Below are 22,568 nucleotides of genomic sequence, written 5' to 3' on the forward strand. Positions count from 1 at the left end.
TGTTGCAGCTGGCTTGGTACTGAATCGTGCATTAGCTCCTGCATTGGGACTGCCCCTCAACCCCCAAGCAGCATCTGAAGCAGAAATACTGTTGAAATCATCTCTTTCAATACTTGAAACAGTATGGCTTTCAGGAAATGGAACATTTTTAGCTGGTGGTTATCAACCATCTGTTGCAGATCTTAGTCTTGCTTGTGAAGTGATGCAACTAGAGGTATGGTTTCTTGCCTTTCATGTATTGCCATTTCATTAAGATAGTTTTCTATGTATATATCTCTGTTTGATATTTACTCTTTAGGAAGCATCAATTATATGATTTTTGCGTTCAAGCGTGTTTGTTTTTCTGACTGAACTTTAACTATTTTGAATACAATGGGAGGAGAGAGAATGTGTATGTGGGCTTGGATACAACCTTCAATATTGTAACATACATAAGTATGTCATAATAATAATAATTATAGTAAAGTATAATAATATTACTAATTAAATCACCGAGGGTTGTACCCATTCACACTTGTGACCAGGCAGTGTTTATATATATATAGGCACTAGGGATTGTAAATCATTACTCAATCATTATTCAATAGGGAGCATCTTAATGATAGAAATTAATGTTATAACAAAGAAAATAGGAAGGACCAATATGGTTACTAAAGATGCCAATAGAGAGTTACAAGATACCTAGATTGAGGATTGAAGGCTGATTGTACATGATTCCTGAACATCTGAAGATCAAGATTAAGTAACAAGCAAGAATTCAACATCTATAGACAAAATGCATACGACTTGAATAAGGGGATACAAATTAAATATTATATCCTAAAGTCCTGAAAATGAGAGAAAACATTAGCAAAGTGCTCTCTATGAACTGCTTACTAATAATTGATCACCAACAACAAAAAGTTCAGAAGATAAGGGGAGAAGCACTAGAGAAGATGAAGGATAAAGAACCAAGTCATTTTTCACAATCCTTGAAGCCTCCAACTGCTTTCAGTAGCTACTAGCTGTTATTCATTATGCCTTTACCAACCAGTTTGATAAAGATGAACTGATACCATCAAGTGGTAAGAAAATCACTATTCTCTGGGTATGATGTCTTCTATTGTGAATGTTAGAAGGAGTGCTATGACACAATCATTCCTTAATATGTAGTTGTGATGTAGTATCATTAAAATTAAATATCAATGTTTGTTACCTTATCTTAAAGGTAACTAATTGATTCTCTAGTTGCATCAAGGCCTAAAGCCTTATGCATTATCTGTCACAGGTTTATGCGAAGATAATTAAAAAATTTAATATTTTTTGTTTTTTTTAATCCTAACTACTTTAGAACAATCAACCTTCACTAATGGGATGAATATACAAGAAAAAATAACCTAGCCATCAGTTCAGAAGCTCTCCACTAGTGGAAAAACTAGTAGCATTCAAAGTGGATGTTAGCAAGTTAGTGGGATCACAACACGGACAAAATAAAATGGAGATAGAGAAAAAAAGGTAAGTTTATTATTAATACTACATTCAATATAGGAGTCTAACCCAAGATGGCCTGCCAAGACAAAAACTCATGTACAATTCTCTCAAGAATCTTACCATCCAACAATTACCTTATATATCACATCGTTATGGCTGTTTAACTCCCTGATATCATCAATACAAATATAGTCACATACTAACATTTATGTTGCTATGCAAGCTAGATGTTTGCTCCACCCTGATGACTTTTTGGTAGCTACGGTTGATATTCAAATTAGCCTTTTAAAATAAATTAAAATTATTAATTTTGAGCTCATGTAGGCTCCAAAGAGACAGGTCGGCCCCACCAGTTGAATGGGTGTGACCCTTGGTGACACGTGCAAAGGAGAAGGAGGAAGTCTTTTGAAGTTTGACTGAGCCTTTTTGAAGTCTGTTGACCAGCGTTGACATGATCTGTTTGACTGATTTCTGAGCCACATTTTGGCCAAATTTCTGAGGCAGTTGACTGAGTTCTTGTAGTCTGTTTGATTGCAGTTTGACTGAAATTCTGATCTGTTGACCGAGCTACTTCTGGGTAGTTTGACCGAGTTGACTAGTTTTCCACTCAGTTTGAGAGAGAGTCTTCCTTGCTGGCTTCCACAAGTGTAGCATCTACCAGTGTTTGGTGTATAGATAGTGGAGCCTCCAACCATATGACAGGTTTGTGTGGGCACTTTACAGATCTTGCAAAGGGTGGTGTGGATCTTGAGGTAGTGCTTAGAGATGACACCAAGGTCAAGGTAGTTGGGCGTGGGACAATTTTTTTTCAGAGGGAGTTCTGACAGCCCATGGCAGTGAGATATGTCTTGTACGTTCTAGGGTTGAGAAAGAACTTGATATTAGTCTCTACCATTGAGGATAGGGGGTACTAGGTAGTTTTCCAAGATGGACAGGTACTCATTTGTCCTAAGACATCTAGTGTTGCTACAGTGAAAGTGATTGGGATCAGACAGGGGAGACTATACAGGTTCATGTTTCAGTTGGCACATGCCTTAGCACTAGCAGTGGTGGCAGTGATTTATTTCAGTTATGGTAGAGGAGGATGGCTCATTTGCACCATGGGGCTCTTAGGATTCTGAGGGAGATTGTGACAAGGCTGATAGGGTTCAATACAGAGCATCTGGATGTGGGCAAAGGGTGTGCACTTGGAAAGTACACCAAGATTGTTTTTCCAAGCAGTGATAGCAGAGCAACAAGGATTCTATATTTGGCACACTTAGATGTATGTGGTCCAATGTCATTGGTCTCTTTGAGTGGGTATGAGTATTGTGTTACCTTTATAGATGACTTCTCTAGGAAGCCCTGGATTTACTTCATGAATACCAAGAGTCAAGTCTTCAGTGGGTTCCAAGAGTTCAAAGCTCTTGCAGAGAACTAGACAGGGAGGAAAATTTGGTTGTTCATGTCAGACAATGGGGGTGAGTATACCTCCAATGACTTCAAGAATTTCTGTGTAGGAGGGCATTAAAAGAGAGTTGATAGTTTCGTACTACCCACAACATAATGGGGTTGTTGAGAGAAAGAACAGGCCATTGTTGGGGCAACAAGAGCCATGTTACATGATTAGGGTCTACCATTTTTCTTTGGGCTGACGCATTCAACACAACTGTTTATATCTAGAATAGGAGTCCTCAGAAGGTATTGGGGGGTAAAACTCTCGAGGAGGGTTTTACAGGGAAGAAGCCTAAAGTTGGGCACTTGAGGATTTTTGGGTGCTTGGCTTACTCACATGACCCTTTAAAGAAGAGGAAAAAGATAGAGCCTGTTACCACTCAAGCTAGCAGGGGTCCTAAAAGGGGATCCTTGAAGGGTTACGACTAGGGTAAGGGCAACAATGGAGCGATAGCCCACTGTCACCTCGGTTAAGGCTCCCTACTCTTCACAGATTTTCACCGATGGGAGGAGATCCATTATTATAAGGATCATGAAATGGATGGACCAATGATAGGGCGAGGGGTGTTCCTGGAAGCCTATTCGCAAGAGAGGCTCAAATATGTGGCTTGCTTGTCTTGGAAGACAAGATGGAAGGCTCCCTAGGAAGGGCTTAGGGAAAATTTCTAGGGTTAGGTTTTGAGTATGTCTTATAAAGGAGATCCATACTCCTAGAATACTTGAGGAAACTTGGGTTCCAGGTGATCTTTGAAGAATTAACCTTGATAGTGCATGGGACCACATGGGACCAAATGGGCCCAAGGTTCGGTCAAGGGGATAAGATTTAGCAACCAATGATATGCTTGACCTAATTAGGGAGGAGAAAGGGATCAATGAATGAATTTTCAACCCCATTCATCATTTTTCCCATTCGGGTCCACATGTGTCCACTGGGTCCACATAGGGTTAGCCTCCCCCTCCCTTTGTCCACACTTTGCATCGGGCCTGGAACGATGCCCCAGAGGTTGATGCAACTAAAAAGAAAAGAAAAAACATAATTTGGCCACTCTCAATAGGAAATGTACTACAAAATGCAAAAGATGGTCGAGACATACAAATTTAGCATGTGGGCAAAAGCCAAGCATGAGCTCTACCTCTTATTTATGGCCATCACCCTGGTTCCTATGGGCCCTAGATGAGCCCCCTCCACATTAAGGAACCCATGATTGTCCCAACCCAGTGGTAATGAAATGCCCCACCTTAAAGGGGGGGTACTTACTACTACATCCTATGCATCATGCTCTCATCCCTTGGAGCCTTGTGCAGTTATGGAGAAAAATAAATCAAAGGCAAAAGGCATATGAAGAAGGGTGGAAAAACAAAAGTGGAGGTAACTCATGTATCACGAGTTGCTCCTTCCTACATTTATATACCCAAGTGTGGGCTTCCCTCATTATAGCTACCCTTGTACCGTGACATATGGCCTGGATCCTTCCCCTGATCCCCACTTCATTCCATCAATATATCACATGCCGCCTACCCATTGATGGATGTACCATGGACATGCCACCCCCTTTAAAGGTTGAAACCACCTAATAAGGTCCTTGGTTAACCCCCTTATTGAGCTTGGAGACACAGGTACATGCCAAAACCCACTATGGAAGGTCATGCCACCATGAATTGCTCACTTCATTCCATACTTTGTAAGCTCTTTTACTTGATTACTCTAATGATTTGTTGTATTGGAGGGCAAGGGGATGCATTGGATCTTATGCAAGATTGCAGGTGGGTCTCCATTTGGGGTTTGGTATCCTTATACAGGGTCCAAGCCCTTCAGAGGGCCACATTGGCACTTGTAGGTTGATCGTTGAGAGCCATGGGCCTCCACCATAGCAAAGAGTACTTCATGGATCCCCAACACCATTCAGGGATTGCTCAAGTTCCATCTTTTAGATGAGAATGATGCAACTAGATCACCATGCCCAACCAGCTCCACACATGTACCACACACTTGGCAGATGTTCCGGGGCCCAGATGAGGATGTGTCTCACTGCAGGAGACAAAGGGAGGGCATATGTCATCATCCTAGCCCTTACAGATGGTTTACAAGCATTATCGATCCACTTGGAGACCCATGAGAATGTCATAGTGCCCCCACACCCACTTGGGGACACCACATGTGACTTGTTTAGATATCAAGGGGCCAACCCCTTATCCACTATGTTTGGAGTAGATTTTCTCACCATGGCATGCTTTGGACTTCATTACACCTTCCCAATAGCCCAATGACTCATTAGGTTGATTATTTTGCCCTCTTGAGTGGCTTCTTTTTATGTTATTGAGCTATGTTGGTGGGCTTGTCACCAAGGGATGTTATTATTGCACATTATTTTATTATTTCAAGATTAATTAGGCCTAGTTAGGCAAATCAAACTCTTTATAGAGGATATAAATTGATGAGAGGCTCATTCATTCCTCTCATCATCACTTGTTTGGGATTAGTAGCTCTTGTGAGAATTTTACATTCCCTTTTGGAGGACAAGTTTGGTTTCATGGATGAATTTTGATGTTTGGATACTATTCTCTTGATCTTGGAGCTTCAAATTTGTCTTGATTTGATGATTGGATATACTCGTTGTACATGTAAGTGCTCTTTTCATGTCTATTCTTTACTTTTATCTTGTCACATGAATGTTGTTGGGATTTTCGCTATCTAGGTCTAAAATTGCCTCTAATTTATGTGAAATTGTGGAATTTTTGATCTATTATAGTGCTGCATATGTTACATGTGTCATGTATAATGAATGAATGTTCCTAGAGGTTAATTTCCATTGAATACACCTTGATAAGTCATCAATTCTTGTACATCGAAGTATAAAATCTTTTGGTAGCTGCTCTCATGCCCTAATTGCCATGCGAAGTTGCCTAGAAGTCTCCTTGATTGGGTATAGCCTCTCCAAATCACAAATTCACCTTGACTCCATCTCTCCCAAAGGCAAGGCATTGATCCAACCATTGGTGGTCACTTAAAAGATTATTTTTCTCGCCTTTTTCCTCTCCTTCTAGGCCTAGCCCTAATAGGTCATCTAGGGCATCAATCAAATTCCTTTCTAGCCATCCAAACACCTCGATTTTTGGTCCACTACTGCACTGGGGTTATCTCTAGAGGTCCTCCAAGTTTCAAGCAAATCCGATGGTGGAATCCTGAGATATAGCAAGCCCTAGCCATAAGACCAATTCTTGCCTTGGGTTGATTTGGGTTAGTGTCCTCACTTGGATCATTGCATTCAAATCTCAAAAGAAGATTAGTCCTTTGATCTTATTCTTTTCCCTAATTAGGTCAAGCCCCTCCTTGATTGATCAACTCCATACCCTTGACCTAATCTGGGCCCACTTGGGTTCTTTGTGGTCCCACAACTCTACAACTCAAATTCCACAAGGATTACATAGAATCCATTTCTTCACAAGGATCCTTAAGCCTAGGAAGCCCCTTGACAAGGCATATCCTCCAGCCCTAGGCCTAGGCATCCTTATAGCCCTTCTTAGAGAGCCAATCACCTTGCTTTCAAAGCAAGCAAGCCATCTAGTTGAGCCTCTCTTGTGAATAGGCTTTAGGAATCACCTCATATCTTTTCATGACCCATCCATTATTGTAATTCCTCTCATACCAGGACTCATCCCATTAGTGAAAGTCTATAAAGATCAAGGAGCCTTAGATGAGGTGACAGTGGGTTATCGCTCCATTGTTTCCCCTTGACCTAGTAGTTGGTCTATAGGATCCCCTCCTAGGACCCCTATTAGTTTGAGCGGTAACAAGTAGCGCTAAGTACTTTTCAAAGATCGATTTGAAGAATGGATATCATTAGATTCGAATAAGGGAAGGTGATGTATGAAAAACAACATTTAAGCCAAAGGATGGATTGTTAAAATGCTAGTCATGCAATTTGGATTAACTAGTGCTCCTAGCACATTCATGAGAGTTATGAATGCAACCTTGAAATATTTTTTGGGAAATTTTGTTGTGTACCTAAATGACATTATGATCTCCACTAAGACCAAGGGAGAACACTTGGAGCATGTGAGAAAGGTGTGACTATGGTCAAAGGAAGAGAAATTGTTGATAAATTTGAAAAAGTGCATGTTTATGAAGGAAGAGTTAGTGTCCTTGAGATTTGTAGTTTTCAAGGAAGGGTTGAAGATGGATCCTAAAAAGGTAAAGTCCATTTTAGATTGGCCAACATCAAAGTACCTTTGATGTGAGAAGCTTTCATGGTTTAGCAAGCCTCTATAGGAAAGTGGTCTGAAATTTTAGATTTATGCAACACTTAAAGAATGTATGAAGATTTTTTTTTTTCCAATGGACAACGGGAGCCATGAAATCATTTGAGAAATTGAAGAAGGTAACTAAACAACCAATTTTGGCACTTCCAAATTTCAATAAGGTGTTTCGAGTGGACTGTGATGTGAGCGGTTCAATAATTGGAGAAATTTTAAGTCAAGAAGGAAGAATGATTGCATACTTTAGCAGGAAGATGAATGATGCCAAGAAGAAGTACTCAGTCAAGAATTCTTTGTATTGTTCAAGTTTTAAAGAAATGGCGACTCTACTTGCTATTGAAGGAGTTTCCCTTATTTACTAATTGTAAGGCACTGCAGTACCTCAATCCTCAAGGTGAGCTTAACCAAAAGCATTCCAAATGGATATAATTATTCCAAAGTTACATGTTTGTTTTGAAACAGGGTTTGGAAGATCAAATAAGGTTGAAAATGTGTTAAGTCAAAGGATAATGATATTAAATATGTTGTCAATTGAAGTTGTGAGCTTGGAAATTTACGCTGTATGAAGAGGATGCAGATTTTGCCGAGGCTTGGAAAGCATGCAAAGAACCTTGGATTATTGATATAACTTTGTATTTGGATTTCCACATCCAAGAAGGATTCTTGTTTAAGAATCAAATTTTGTGCACTCCATGGAGCTCATTGTGCTCGAATCTTTTCAAAAAACTGCATAGTGGAGGTTTGGGTGGACTTTTTGGCATTGACAAAACCACAAAATTAGTGGAGATATTTTTGGCCTAGCATCAACAAGGATGTTAAAAAAATTGTTGAGTTCTATATGATTTCTCAATTGGTGAAGGGCAGGAGTCAGATTATAAGATTGTATACCTCGCTACTAGTACCAGAGTGACCATGGGAAGATGTATGGAATTCCTTTTGGGACTACCTACAACACAAAAAGGTCATGATTCTTTGATGGTTGTAATAGACAAGTTGTCAAACATGGAACATTTCATCCCATGCAAGGAAAAAAATGAGGCTACTAAATTGTTTTCTTTTTTCTTTTGTGAAATTGTGAGATTACATGGACTACAGAGGAGTATCATTTCTAATAGAGATATCAAATTCCTTGGGCATTTTTAGAGGTACTTTGGAAGAAATTGGGTTCCAAGTTGTACAATCCTGCATACCATCCACAATTGGACTGTCATGTCCCTTTTCAAGTGATCATCACAAGTAGGTGACCCATTAGCCTATCTGATTCCCGTAGGTTATAGTAAAGAAAAAGGGAGTTACTAAATTTAATTATTTTATGTTATATTAAAAGTGATAGTGAGTAATTAAATTAAAAAATGACTATTACGTGACTTTTCATTTAATTAAGAAGTAAAACTCGTAAAGTCACTTTATTATTAAAATGCGACCCATGGTATTTCATCAACCCATGGTATTTGCATAGGGAAAATTAGAAAAAGAAAGATCAAATTTCATTCAAGGACATGATTGGAATATTATGAATTGAACTTAGAGTTCTAGTAGCTTATTGTGTGAGGGGAAACCTTTTTGGAGATCCTAGTTCGGTGTTGGAACTATACACGTTAGCTGGTGTCAATTTGTTTCAGTGGTGAACCATCCACCCTAGTTAGTTAAGAGGGAGAACCACTTTAGGTTCTTCATTGGTGCTTAACAAGGAAGGAGGGTTGAGAATTGTCAAAATCTGGGGTTCGGGAGATCAATGTAGTTATAGTAGACCGAGATTATTCTGGAAAGAGAAATTGCATTACAAAGGTCGAATTAATTGGGGGAAGTGAATATCTTAATTCTTCAAGGAGGCCAAATTATTTGTGCAGGGGTCGAATTATTTTGAAGGGCCAATTTATTGTTGGAGGTCGAAATAATTCCTAGGAGGAGGGCCAAATTGCAGTCAAAAAAGACAATTTTCTAGTTGTAGGGATCATTATGTAAAGAGTCCAAATCCCCTTAAAGGCCAAATTGGATTCCAGGAGAAGCCTGTTGAAAAACCAAGTACAAGATGTACAAGCAATATTTTTGATCTACTGATAATTATTTGTAAGCTTATTACAATTTATTTTTCTTCATCGAATAATTATACTTCGAAAATTCAACCAACAACAATAAAGAGAAAGAAGAGATCACAGTGAACAATACCGAAAGACACCAATGTTTAAGTTAGATACCGAGGAAAAACCCTTCAAAGGGGAAAACCCAACCAAGATTTTCCTTAGAGAGATCCTTCAAGAATACATCTAGACATATATAATACTACCCACAAGACGACATTCACAAGTGCTAAGTCTCCAATGTAAATGTCTGAAACACAATGTCAACAAGTTGTCCAATAGAGTTTCCAACAAGTTCACCACCCAGAGGCTGATCCTCTCACCATAGCACAATAGACAATACTTGGATAATGGATCTCCTAAAGGTCAAACCTTGAATAGACTCATAATCATATTAGAGCTTTGATATAGGCTTAGATCTCGACCTAGTCTTAGTCATGAACAAAACAAACATCTGATAACGAGGAGATCTTCGTCACCAGACTTTAGATCACACATATAATAATCAGATCTCCGTCACCAGACTTCAGATCAGAAGTATAATAATCAAATCTCAATCACCAAACTACAAATCACAAGTATAATAAGCAAATCTCAGTTAGCATACTTCATATTATAAGTATAATAAGAAGATCTTGGTCACTGACTTCAACCTCTGACTTCAAATCATAAATGTAATGAGCAGATCTCGAACCTTTGACTTCAGAACATAAGTATAATGAGAATATCTTGAACTACTGACTTCAGTCATAAGTATAATCAACAGATCTGTAATCACTGATTTCAAATGATAAATGTAATGAGCAGATCTACAAATCTCAGACCACTTCACATAGGAGAGCAGATGAGTAAGGTATGTGTGTTCGAATTGCATCACAAGGAGAGCAAATTAACCTCTTTATATAGCCATCATCTGATCTGAATGAGTGAGTTTCTAGGCAAGCCAACTAGCCATCATGTGACCTAAATGAGAGAGTTTGAAGGCAAGCCAACTAGCCATCATGTGACACGAATGAGAGAGTTCAAGGCAAGTCGACTTGATCATCTAGAAGAGCCAACCTAGCACTTGGGGAGCCAATTGAAATTATAAATAAAAATAATAATTTTGTTTTTCTTAAATACAATGAAAATGAATAATTTTTATGAAGACCGACCATAGCTACAATTTCAACACTCCCTCTTAGCTAGGGAGGTATTCATAATCATAGTCAAGATGTCATACAAGTTGAAAAGGTTCTCTAAGGAAAGCTCAAGATTTAGATCAACATCAATAATTCATCACCACTAGCATCAAACAACCAGTACCAAATCGCCATGGTACTATCCATGCATGGTCTCCCTAAGAGACATCAATCAATGTCTCATAACCATGCTACCATCATATCCATACATAGTCTACCAAAGAGACATAAATCAATCAGCTAGTACTTCTGAATTTGAGTACTGCCATATCCATGCATGCTAACAACAAGCTTTCTCTGAAATGAGATCTGAGCTAGATCTTGGGAGGCTCTTATCCAATCAAGTAGCCTCTAAACCTATTTTCCTGTATGAGTCACTATACTTGACACTGGGACTTCAGACCTATACAAGTCATAGCACAAGACACACAAAAATGTCCATCTTCCTATATAGGTCATTATATTAGACACAGAGATTACAACCACATACAAGTCATGTTGAGAAATCTAGGGCAACTTAACTAGGGATTATTACTCTGATTTCTCTTTTACTTGACAATTTCTTGTGATTAGTTATTACTTCTTTTTTTGTTATTATATATTCATCATCAAGACAACTGTCAAAAACTTATGAAGATCATAAAGACAACAAGAGAACACAAGATGTAGAGACTTTGCTAGGGCAAAACTCCTATGAAGTGGAAAACCTAGTCAAATTCTTCGATTAGTAGATTCAAATCAAATTGATACAATATTGACCTTTTGACCAAAACATAGACTCCCTTCATCCACCAAGTCATCCCCCAACACAATTCAATGAAGTCATCTAGAATCATGGCTCTTCTTCTCTGCAACTTCTACATTTCGGTCTTCATCCTCGGCCCCTGCAACGAGCTTCAAATCCCTCACACGTGTGGTAGAAAACATAAATATATTGTTCTCTTAGCTTGACAAACTTCTCCTCTTCTTTTCTTGAGTTGTTTCTCCTTTTCTTGCCCTTCGCATCCTTTTCTTATCTCTTCAATAATAGATCTAATGTGTGTGTGTGTGTGTCACCTCTTCAATAGGTCGAATAACACATGTATATATACTCTTTAGATGTGAAGACGTGTCTTTTCAATGAGGCCAACTAGTAGAGGATGGAGACTTATTAAACACAAAACATATTTTTCTTCTTCAACATAAGGAGCCCAAGAAGGGTCCTTTACATAATGAATATGACTTTGACTTTTGATACAAACCTAGAAGCCTTCAATGGAGGCATTTGACCTAGAAACAAATAAACAAAGCATGAAACCCATGCTTAATAATAATATATTTTTTTTAATTATAAACAAATACATTACATCATGACTCAAATACAATTATGAAGACCGATACTAGTTACATTCTTCAACAGGTCAAAGTAGAAGATACAGGAAGATGCTCACAGGACTATTCTCCCTATTCAGGTCAAGGCACAATACACATGGATAATATCCTTATTTATGTCATAGTACAAGACACAGGGAGAATGTCTATCCCAGTTGCTATCTAATCCATTAAAACATTCTTCCTATATAGGTCACATTAACACAGGGACTACAATGCTATATAGGAAGAATAACATGATCTAGGAAGATCATTGCTCCCTCTCAACTAGAGAGGCATGCTCCACAAGCCCCAACTTCTCTCTGAAGTACACGAGCTTTCCTTTGGGGAGAGGCTTTGTCAAAATATTCGTTGCTTGCTCATTAGTGGAGATGTACTAGAGCTTCATTGCTCCCTTTTGCACCATGTCACGAAAATAGTGATATTTGATGCCAATATTCTTTGACTTGCCATGGAACACTAGATTCTCTGACAACTTTATACAACTTTGATTGTCACAAAATATCACTGTGGCTTCCAACATCTAATCAAACAAACTGATAAGCAATTTTTGAAGCCAAATTGCTTCTTGAGTCACTGCACATGTTGCCATGTATTCTGCCTCAACAAAACTTAGTGCCACAGAAGATTGTTTTCTGCTCATCCAAGAAACCATAAGAGAGTCTGGAAGAAACATCCACCGGTTGTACTCTTTCCATAATCAGTACTTCTGGCCCAATCAGAGTCAGAGAATCCTTGCAGTCTGTTACCTGCAACATATTTTAGACAATAATTAGCAACCTGCTCATCAATAGACATGTATAATAGATAATACAAGCCAGAAAACAACTTCCAAAGCCCAATTGCTTCATAAATCAGCTATGCAATAAAACACCCATGTCATTTAGGCTCATATAGCACCCAAAAGTGCAAATTCATGCATTAAATAATTCAATGAGCCAATAAGTAAGCTTCAATAGCAAAGCTTCTTCAAATTCTATGTCATGAAGATGTCCATGGACCCAGTCTATAATGCCAGATCTCAACAAGAAGTTCATTAAGCTTCAAACCAAGATTCTTCGATCAACTCCCTTTAGGTTCTCCGCTTTAGTCAGAAATATATAGAGGAGGTTCATCTTCAGTAGATTTGGATCAACATCCTTCTACAAGCCTTATACCTGTCTTGGAAGTCACAATAAATAAAAAATATTTCAACTAGGTTGATCATGTCTGCTCCCTTTAATGCTCATCAATCACAAGTCTTCTTGTCACCTTGTTCTTCCATCGATTGCCACATCCTTGGCAGTCTTCATTATGTACCTGCAATCCTCACTAAGAGGCCAAGGAAGAACAAATACAAACAAGCAAGATAAACCAAGATAAGAGACTAAAAATAAAACAACAATAGAAATAATCAGGAAAATACTTATCTCTTAAGAGTACATCAGCTCCCTCTTGATCTTGGTATTGCTTGCAGAAGTAATCAATTCTAGGGTTTAGTTGGTCATCTTCTCCAACCCTTATGATTGGTTAGGGTTTACAATTTTATGGCTAGGGTTTTAATGCCAAACCCTAGAATTTAATAATTCTTCAAGTTTGGTCTAGAGTGTAAAAACCCTAGACATTCAACTTTGTATCCAACAAACCTTAGGTCTTTATTGTTCAATCTATGCTAGGGTTCTCAAACCCTAATCAATCAAAACCTTCTCTACAACATTATACTCAATAGAGCATTAAACCCTAGCTCAAATGCCAAACCAAACCCTCATCAAGATAGTATATCTGCAAAACGCTAATTGCAGCATTGACCTTTCACCATACAAGACAACAATATTCAGAATGTTAGTCTTATCAAACTCATGCTAAAATACATCATAGTAACATGCACAACTGCCCCTTAGCATGCAAGCTTATTATGGAAACAACCCCTATACTCTGTTATTGAAGACCAGTTACTGAAGCTATGCCACTTGCAAGATACATAAATATTCCCTTCAACCACCACGCTCCAGGACAATCAACGTCATCACAGACAATAGATCTTTGCCCTGTGCATGTTGAAGAATCTAGGGCACACATATTTTAGGGTGATTCTTCTTAACATGATAACAATTTGTGAAGTATTTATACAATTAATCTTAACTTGATCTTTCATTCATTATTAGTGTGTGTGTGTTAGCTTCATCAAACTGCTATCAAGAACAAAAGAGACAAGAACACAAATATTTGGCTTTCTGCCAGGGCCAAAACCTCTCCCTCTTGGAGAGGAAAACCCACGCAAAATTCTTCTTATAGAGATTCCATTGACGAATACCAAGACCATGACCCTTGACACATTCTGCCTCTCCAAGACCAAGACATCAATCCTCTTGTTTGAACACTGTTGAGATCATTATCTTGTTGCACCTCTGAAGTCATCACTATTGCATCTCCAAGAACTTCATCACTGCTGCAAGGTTGTTGAGAGCATCATACACCATGACTGCACCTTGAGGCTGAGATGATCTCTGCACCTTCCTTGAGATCATGACTGCACTTTACTGCACTGTAAGATCATGATCCTTGTCACTTACCTTTGTCGAGACTGACCCTCCTTACTGTGGCGATCATTGTTTCTTTCATTACTGCATATTGTGACTGCTTCTGAGATACATGTTCATGTTGAGATCACTAGAGGGCAGATCCAATGTTGTTAAAAGCGCGATTAAATCGCGCTTTTTTCCCTAAGACGATTTAATCGTGCGTTTTATGGGAAAAAAACGACTAAATTTTTTTTGCCGATTTTTGATTTTTTTTTGTTCATTTGGACTGTGGGCGCGCGTAGGAGGAGGAGAACGTCTTGGAGAGAGCAGCTCGAGGGTTTGTGAGCAAATCTAAGTGCTTGTAGGAAAAATTCAAGAGGAGACCACCAATTTCTCCATAAAACCGGTATGTGGATTAATTTTTTTTTGTTTTCCTTGTTTAAAAACATTGTTTTTGGTTGGGAAACTTCATATGGGTACCATTTTCCTTTTGTTTTCATTGTTTTTAAAGAATTTTTTGTATTTTTTCATTGATTTGGGATGGGTAAATTGGTATGACTATGGGAACCAATTTTTTTTTTTTTTTTTTTCATTTTTTTTAAACATTGTTTATGTTTTTTCATTGTTTTTGGCATTTGCCATTTGGTTGGGTAACTTGGGTTTGGAACTTTGGATTCTGGAAATTTGTAACATGTAATTTTGTAAATGCTAAATTGTAATCCTAAATTCCTATTTCCTAATCCTTATTTTCCCATAGGTTTGCAAATTCAAAATTCAAAAACAAACATGCCAAGGAAATTGGATCCTTTCTGGGAATATGGTGAACCTAAAGCTCCGAATGATAGACAAAACTTGAATTGCAAGTTGTGTGGAAAGGAGATACGCGGGGGGGTGTACAGGTTGAAGTTTCACCTTGCACAAATCCCTGGACATGATGTGGGGCCCTGTAAAAATACAAATCCTGAACTTATCCAAAGAGCCATGAGAGCATTGGGAGAATTAGAGCACACTAGAGAGGCCAAAGAAGAACTCAAAAGGCAACTAAAAAGGTCAGCTGAAGGAAGTGGGCCAAGTGGCACTGGTCCTACTGCAGCATCAGTCAATCCGGTAGCTGCATCATAATTTTTTGTTCCTCGAACCACACCTGGTTCACAACCATCTATCGGTTCAATGCTAAAAAGAACTGAAAAAGAACAAGCTGACAGGTTGATGGCAAAATTTCTCCTCTAGAGTGATATTCCTTTCAGCATTGTAAGGAATAATCCTTTTTTCCAACCTACTGTTGATGCTATTGCCAGTGTTGGCCCGGGGTACAAAATCCCTTCTTATCATGATTTCAGAGGCCGGATTCTTCAAGTGAAAAGCGTGACTGCACCCAAAGATTGGAGGATTTTAGGGCATCATGGGCACAAACAGGATGCACTGTTATGTCAGATGGTTGGACTGACCAAAAGGAGAGAACCCTTATAAACTTCTTGGTTAGTTGTCCCAAGGGGACTATGTTTATCAAATCTGTTGATGCATCTCATCAAATCAAAGATGCAAGAACTTTATGTGATTTGCTGGATGTGTTTATTTTGGAGGTGGGTGAACAACATGTTGTCCAAGTCATAACGGACAATGCTGCAAATTATGTTGCTGCTGGTAGAATGCTTATGGATAGGCATCCTACTTTATTTTGGACACCTTGTGCTGCCCATTGTATTGATTTGATGTTAGAGGACATAGGGAAAATTCCCTTTGTCAAAGATATTGTTGACTCATCAAAAAGCATCACAAAATTTATATATAATCATACATCTGTGCTTAGCTTGATGAGAAGATTCACCAACAAAAAAGAGTTGGTGCGCCCCGCCATTACACGGTTTACCATGAGTTTCATATCTCTTCAATCCCTCGTGAATTCTATGTGGGATGTGAAGAGAATGTTTCTTTCAGAGGAGTGGCGTGCTATGTCAATGAGCCGCAAACCAGAAGGAGAGGTCGTATGCAGACTAGTTTCATACCAGGAAGACTTCTAGGCGGGAGTGCAGGAGGTGTGCGCTGTTACTGAACCTTTGGTAAAGGTTCTTCGGGTGGTTGATGGTGAGAAGCCCGCAATGGGCTATTTGTATGAAGCCATGGACAGGGCCAAAGAAGCCATTCGGGCCTACTATGATGATAAGGGAGATGATGGGTTTCAGAAACAACTCCTTCTATGGGGAGTGATTGATGAGCGATGGAACAACACACTCCATCATCCCATTCATGCTGCTGGGCTTTTCCTGAACCCTGCATTTTCTTATGCATGTGGGTTTGATTTTGATGCTGAGATCATGGATGGATTCTTATCCTGTGTCCAGAAGATGGTGCAATCTCCAGAACAACGTATAGAGATCTCTAAACAAATTGAGACATATAAGATGGCAGGTGGCACATTTGGCTTTGAGATGGCTGTCACTGATAGGACGATTAAAATGCCAGGTATTTTTTAGTTTGTAACTTTGTTTCAAATTTCATTGTCTCTTCAAATTCCATTTTTTTCTTATGTTTATTTAAAATTTTATTTGTAATTTTGTTGTAGATGCATGGTGGAAGATGTATGGTGGCAGAGTACCCCTTTTGCAAAATCTTGCCGTACGCATCCTCAGCCAAACATGCAGCTCCTCAGGATGTGAGCGCAACTGGAGTGTATTTGAAAAAATACACAACAAGAAGCGCAACCGGTTAACACTTAAACATTTAAAATATTGCAAATTTCCAAATAAATTTTTGAATTCATTAAACAATATTTTTTTTATAATATTAATTATTAATTATTATTTCATGATCTTTGTACAGGTTGGAGTCCCAACAACTTAATGACATGGTCTACGTCTACTACAATCTTCGATTGTGGGTGAGGCAACTTGAGAGGACACCTGATGTGGATGCCATCTCATTGGATGGGATTGACACCACTGCTGCATGGAGCGTTGAGGCCGAGAGGCCTCTCATGGATTCTGCTGATGATTGGTTAGTGCAGGATGTAGTGGAGGGGGAGGAGGAGGAGGAGGAGGAGGAGGAGGAGGAGGAGGAGGAGCATGAGGAGGAGGTGACACCGCCTACCCGGGCTACCACTGCCACCAGTAGAGGACGTGGTCTACCTCTTGTAGCTCATACTTCTAGTTCTTCAGCTTCTAGAGCACATCAGACTCCACTGCCATTTCCACCAGCACAGGCACCAGCATCTACATCTAGAGGGAAAGGGAAAGTTGTGACATTTTCTCGCAAGAGGGGCAGAGGAAATCAATAGGATTAGACTTTCATTTTATTGTATATGAGTCTATGACATTATGACATGATGAGATACATTATCATATTTTTTGTTGATATTTTGAGGCTGAGCTAGGGCTCAGGAGTCAGGACTTACTATTCAGGACATGATTCAATGTTATGTGTGATTTTAGCACTACAAATGATATTAAACATCTTATATGTTAGTTTTTTTATCATATTTATGTGTCAATGTATTTATTTTATGTTGTAGATGGTTTAGATATTAAAAAAATTGAAAAAAAATGAATATTTTTGTACCAAACGCTTTTTTCCCGCTTTTTTCCGCTTTTTTCCCGATTTTTCTTATTTTTTCCGCTTCATTCCCGACGCCGATTTAATCCCGCTCGCGCTTTTCACAACATTGGGCAGATCTAAACACTATGATATCATTGTGACTGTATATCACCTTTCAAAAGAATGTTGAGCATCACTATCCTTACAGAGACTTATTACATCACCATGATAATGTTGAGATAGTATGCTGAGTATGTAGATCTATACCTTGTATTGCTGTTCAATATGTTTAGACTGCTATAAGGATGTCACCGAGATGTATATTCCAGGACTGCTATGCGAGATCCATCAACACTATATCTTTGTCTGAGATCTTCATTCCTTCATTCATCTAAGATGCTCACAGGTATGCCGAGAGCGTGGTTAGACCAAAACATAGATCAATGTTGCGTGGTTAGCCCAGAACATAGATCAATGCTGCGTCTCCGGGATCTAGTCATGCCTGCTTCTCTGTCATGCGAGATCAATCTATCTTTGATGCTGAGATTGTCATCATGAAGATCAGCTATATGCCGAGAATGTGTTGAGACCAAACTTCAGCTCATTGTTGCATCCTTGTTCGAAGTTATTTATGCTCCATACATTCGAGATCATGACTGCACCTAAACCCCAAACGAGGTGCAATCAAACCCTACTACGGTTCTGCTCCTATATGTGAAATTTCAGAGGCATACAGAATTTTCCTTGTGTCATTTGCGCTGACCCTTCGTGGGTATTTATAGTAGTGTGTGCTCTTAATTTGAGCCGACTTGTACTTATGAACCGACATGTCTCTATGCCAAGCTGACATGACTTTCATTTATACATTTAATTCTTTTTTGGAGCTGACATTAGGATTCCTTTGATGTTTTGCTTGCAGACTTCGAGCATCACCTTTCACAAGAATGTCGAGCATCACTATCCTTACAAAGAATTATTCCATCACCATGATAATGTTGAGACAGTATGCTGAGTATGTAGATCTATACCTTGTACTGCTGTTCAATGTGTTTAGACTGCTATAAGGATGTCACCAAGATCTATATGCCAGGACTGCTATGCGAGATCCATCAACACTATATCTTCGTCCGAGATCTTCATTTCTTCATTCATCCGAGATGCTCACAGGTATGCCGAGAGTGTGGTTAGCCCAGAACATAGATGAATGTTGTGTCTCCGAGATCTAGTCATGGCTGCTTCTCTGTCATGCAAGATCAGTCTATCTTTGATGCCGAGATTGTCATCATGAAGATCAGCTATATGCCGAGAATGTGTTGAGCCCAGACTTCAGCTCATAGCTGCATCCTCGTTCGAAGTTATTTCTGCTCCATACATCTGAGATCATGACTACACCTAAACCCCAAACGAGGTGCAATCAAACCCTACTGCGGCTTTGCTCCTGTATGCGAAATTTCAGAGGCATACAAAAATTTCCTTGTGTCATTTGTGTTGACCCTTCGTGGGTATTTATAGTAGTGTGTGCTCTTAATTTGAGCCGACTTGAACTTATGAACCGACATGTCTTTATGCCAAGCCGACATGACTTCCATTTATACATTTAATTCATTTTTGGAGCCGACATTAGGATTCCTTTGATGTTTTGCTTGCAGACTTCGGTAGGCTTGCTTTTGAGGTATTGATCTTGGTCTTGGAGGGCTGTTACACAACTTTGAGGACATGAATACATTTACATAAACTCATGAAGAGTTTCTATACACATGACATGACTCTTTGACATATAAATAAATCCTAAAGACATCAAGAAGAAGTCTTTCACCTAGTGACACTTCTTGCTCATGAAACCCATGTAGCAAGGCATAAAAATAATTTATTTCCTTTTATTACATCGTTTAGAAAGATCATGTCATTATGAAGACCAAACCTAGTTATACTTTCTTCAATTGTTCATTCAATAATAGACAATTTCGCAGAACCAACGAGTACATAAATCTCTATCAATACAAGGAGCTGAAAACAGGACAATTCTTCAACCTTTGCACTAATCAACAACCATACTCAGTGTAATCTTAAAGGACAAGCATCAACACATCAAATTCATTAGCCCCTATGTTTTCTGTACTACACATTCATTTACTCCCTACAACAAAAATGTTGATCTCGACCTATAGAATTATGCAACATGTTAATACAAATCCTTTTCTAGCAATGGGACAAGTTATCATGATCCAAATTATATGAAATTCTCTGCAAAACCCTTATGGCAATCACAATATAAGTCACAGACTTCTATCACTGCAATCCTTTAAGCAAGATCATAACAACATGAAAATTCCTGCAAGGAAGACACTTAGCAACACCATCAAATTCATAGGCAAACTCTTTTAGCTCCTGTCACTGATCTCTGCATAACAAACTGATCTTTGTCATGCATCTATCTTTTCTACAAAACAAACAATGGCATCACATATATATCCCAAACAATGTATGTAAAGACTCTGTCCTGAAAAACCAAGTAGTGTTGAGAAATGTAACTAGTATCAGTCTTCATAATTGTATTTGAGTCATAATGTAATGTATTTGTCAAAAGAAAGAAAAAAAGAAAATTATTTATAAAATAAAATTTATTTATTAGCATGGGTTTCATGCTTATTTATTTTGTTTCTAGATCAAAGCCTCCATTGAAGGCTTCTAGGGTTTATGTCATAGGTCATAGTCCTTGTCATTATGTAATAGACCCTTCTTGGACTTTGTGTGTCAAGAAAGAAAATGATTTTTTGATGTTAATTGGTCATATAACCATCCTCCACCAAGTTGGCTTCAAGTTCTTCAAGTCAGCCTCAAAAGGAAGCTACAAACACTATAACTATGCAGCTACTCGACCTCATTTGATGATCTAATCAAGCAAGTTCGATCTACAGTTGTAGGAGAAAGAAATAAGTGTGAATTACCTAGAAAGGAGAAAACCCTAACAAAGAAGGAGACATTTGCCAAGTCAAAGGAAGCTAAAGTTTTTCTACCACACGTGCTAGTTTCTAGGTTGTTGCGGGAGGGTCGAAGTTGCAGGTCTAAGTAGGGCAAAAAATCTGAAGTAGGAGGGCTGAAATAGGAATTTGTTGCAGGATTGAAGCAATTTGACTTGAGTTGACTTTTGGAGTTTAAGCTATAATCATGTTGGGAGGTTGACTTAGTGGATTGGAGGAAGTCTTTGTCTTGTTCAAAAGGTATTGGTCATCTCATTTAATTAGGTTCTATAAAAGATGAGAATTTTTGGGTTTTCCCCTAGAAGAGGGTTTTTAGCCCTGGCTGAGAGCCTACATCCTGTGTCGTTGTTGTGTTGATCTTCATGTACTTTGTTGTTGGTAGTTGCTTGATCATAATAAGATAAAATAAGATATAAAAGAAGCTAATAAGAATTCAAAGAAATCACAAGTAACTATCAAGATAAAAAAAATCTTTCTGCCTTTGTGATTTTCTAACATGGTATCAGAGCTAAGGTGAAGAAGAAGGTAAATCAGGAGCTGGTAGGTCAACAAGCTCTCATCATCTTAAGGAAGAATTCAAGAGAATTTATCAAGAAAGATCATAAGGAGATAAGAAGCCCATTTGATAGAAGGAAGGAAGTCTAGTTTTCATCAAGTAAGTACACCTATGGCCTCATTAATGAAATATGAGAACAAGCTTCAAGGAACATCTAACTATAGAGCATGGAAGACAAGGATGAACCTCATCCTTGCAAAGAATAAGGTATCGGATTTTGTTCTAGGAAAAATCAACCCTGATATGATGCAGGGAAAGAGGATTACAAAGAAACTGATATTCTTGCCATGAGCTTATTGTGGATGGAGTCAAAGACAACTTGATTCCCTACATATCCACACTAGACTCTTCAATAAAGATGTATGATGTTCTCTCAAAGCTATTTACTATCAAGAATATTGGGCAAGTGGCAAGTCTAAAGAATGAACTCCGAACAGTTAAGATGACAAAGGATGATACAATGTCCTCCTATTTTGTAAGGATTTCCCGTATTAGAGTTGAACTTCAAACAATTGATGAAGTAGTCCCTAAAAAAGAACTTGTGATTCCTACCCTTCTAGGACTACCAAAGTCTTGGAATGCATTTGCAATTGAAATTAGTAGTTGGAAGAACTCTCCATCATTCAAAGAAATGTGGTCTACATGTAGACAAGAAGAAGCCCATCTTTCCCTAGCAGAAGGCAAGCAAGAAAATGAAGAAAATACTTTGAAAGCCTACTCTACACATGTCAGAAGAAAGGAGGATATAAAAAGTTTAAGGTACCAAAAAAAATCAAGGGAAGATTGACCTCTTTAAAATAGAATGCTATCATTGTCACAAGATGGGACACTATAAGAATCAATGTCCTGATAATCCTAAGAACAAGAAGAGAGAAAGGGACCAAGCAAATGTTGTTGATGATGATAACCCTCCAAAGAAGTCTAAGGCAGAGGAGTTTGAAGTCAAAGACTTATTTTATTAAGTCTCATATATCCTTCACCTATAGTATAGTTTTAAATCTTTCTTTTAGGGTTTATAGATTTAATATGTTTTGTTCTTGAGTTGTTTTAATGAATTAAAGGAATCCCTCACAAGTCTAGGTTGATGTAAGATCAAGAGGGAGCTTCCCCACCTTTTTCACAAAAGATAAGTATCATATTCTTTATTCCTTTTCATTATTGATTCCCTCTATTTGTCTAAGTTTATTTGTACTTGTTTATAATCC

At 38.4% G+C, this 22,568-nt stretch overlaps 1 protein-coding gene across 1 annotated transcript in view; it reads left to right on the forward strand.

Annotated features, from left to right (window-relative positions):
* Positions 1-22,568, forward strand: part of GSTT1 (glutathione S-transferase THETA 1) — a 319,954-nt gene that overhangs the window by 212,514 nt on the left and 84,872 nt on the right. The window contains exon 6 of the mRNA XM_089438574.1: positions 9-214. Within this exon, the coding sequence (XP_089294700.1) occupies positions 9-214 (206 nt within the window). The remainder of the gene's footprint in view (positions 1-8; positions 215-22,568) is intronic.

The sequence above is a fragment of the Pinus tabuliformis genome, chromosome 9 (genome assembly GCF_031772625.1).
Source record: "Pinus tabuliformis cultivar Carrire ecotype Pingquan chromosome 9, CPIR1, whole genome shotgun sequence".
Lineage (NCBI taxonomy): Eukaryota > Viridiplantae > Streptophyta > Pinopsida > Pinales > Pinaceae > Pinus > Pinus tabuliformis.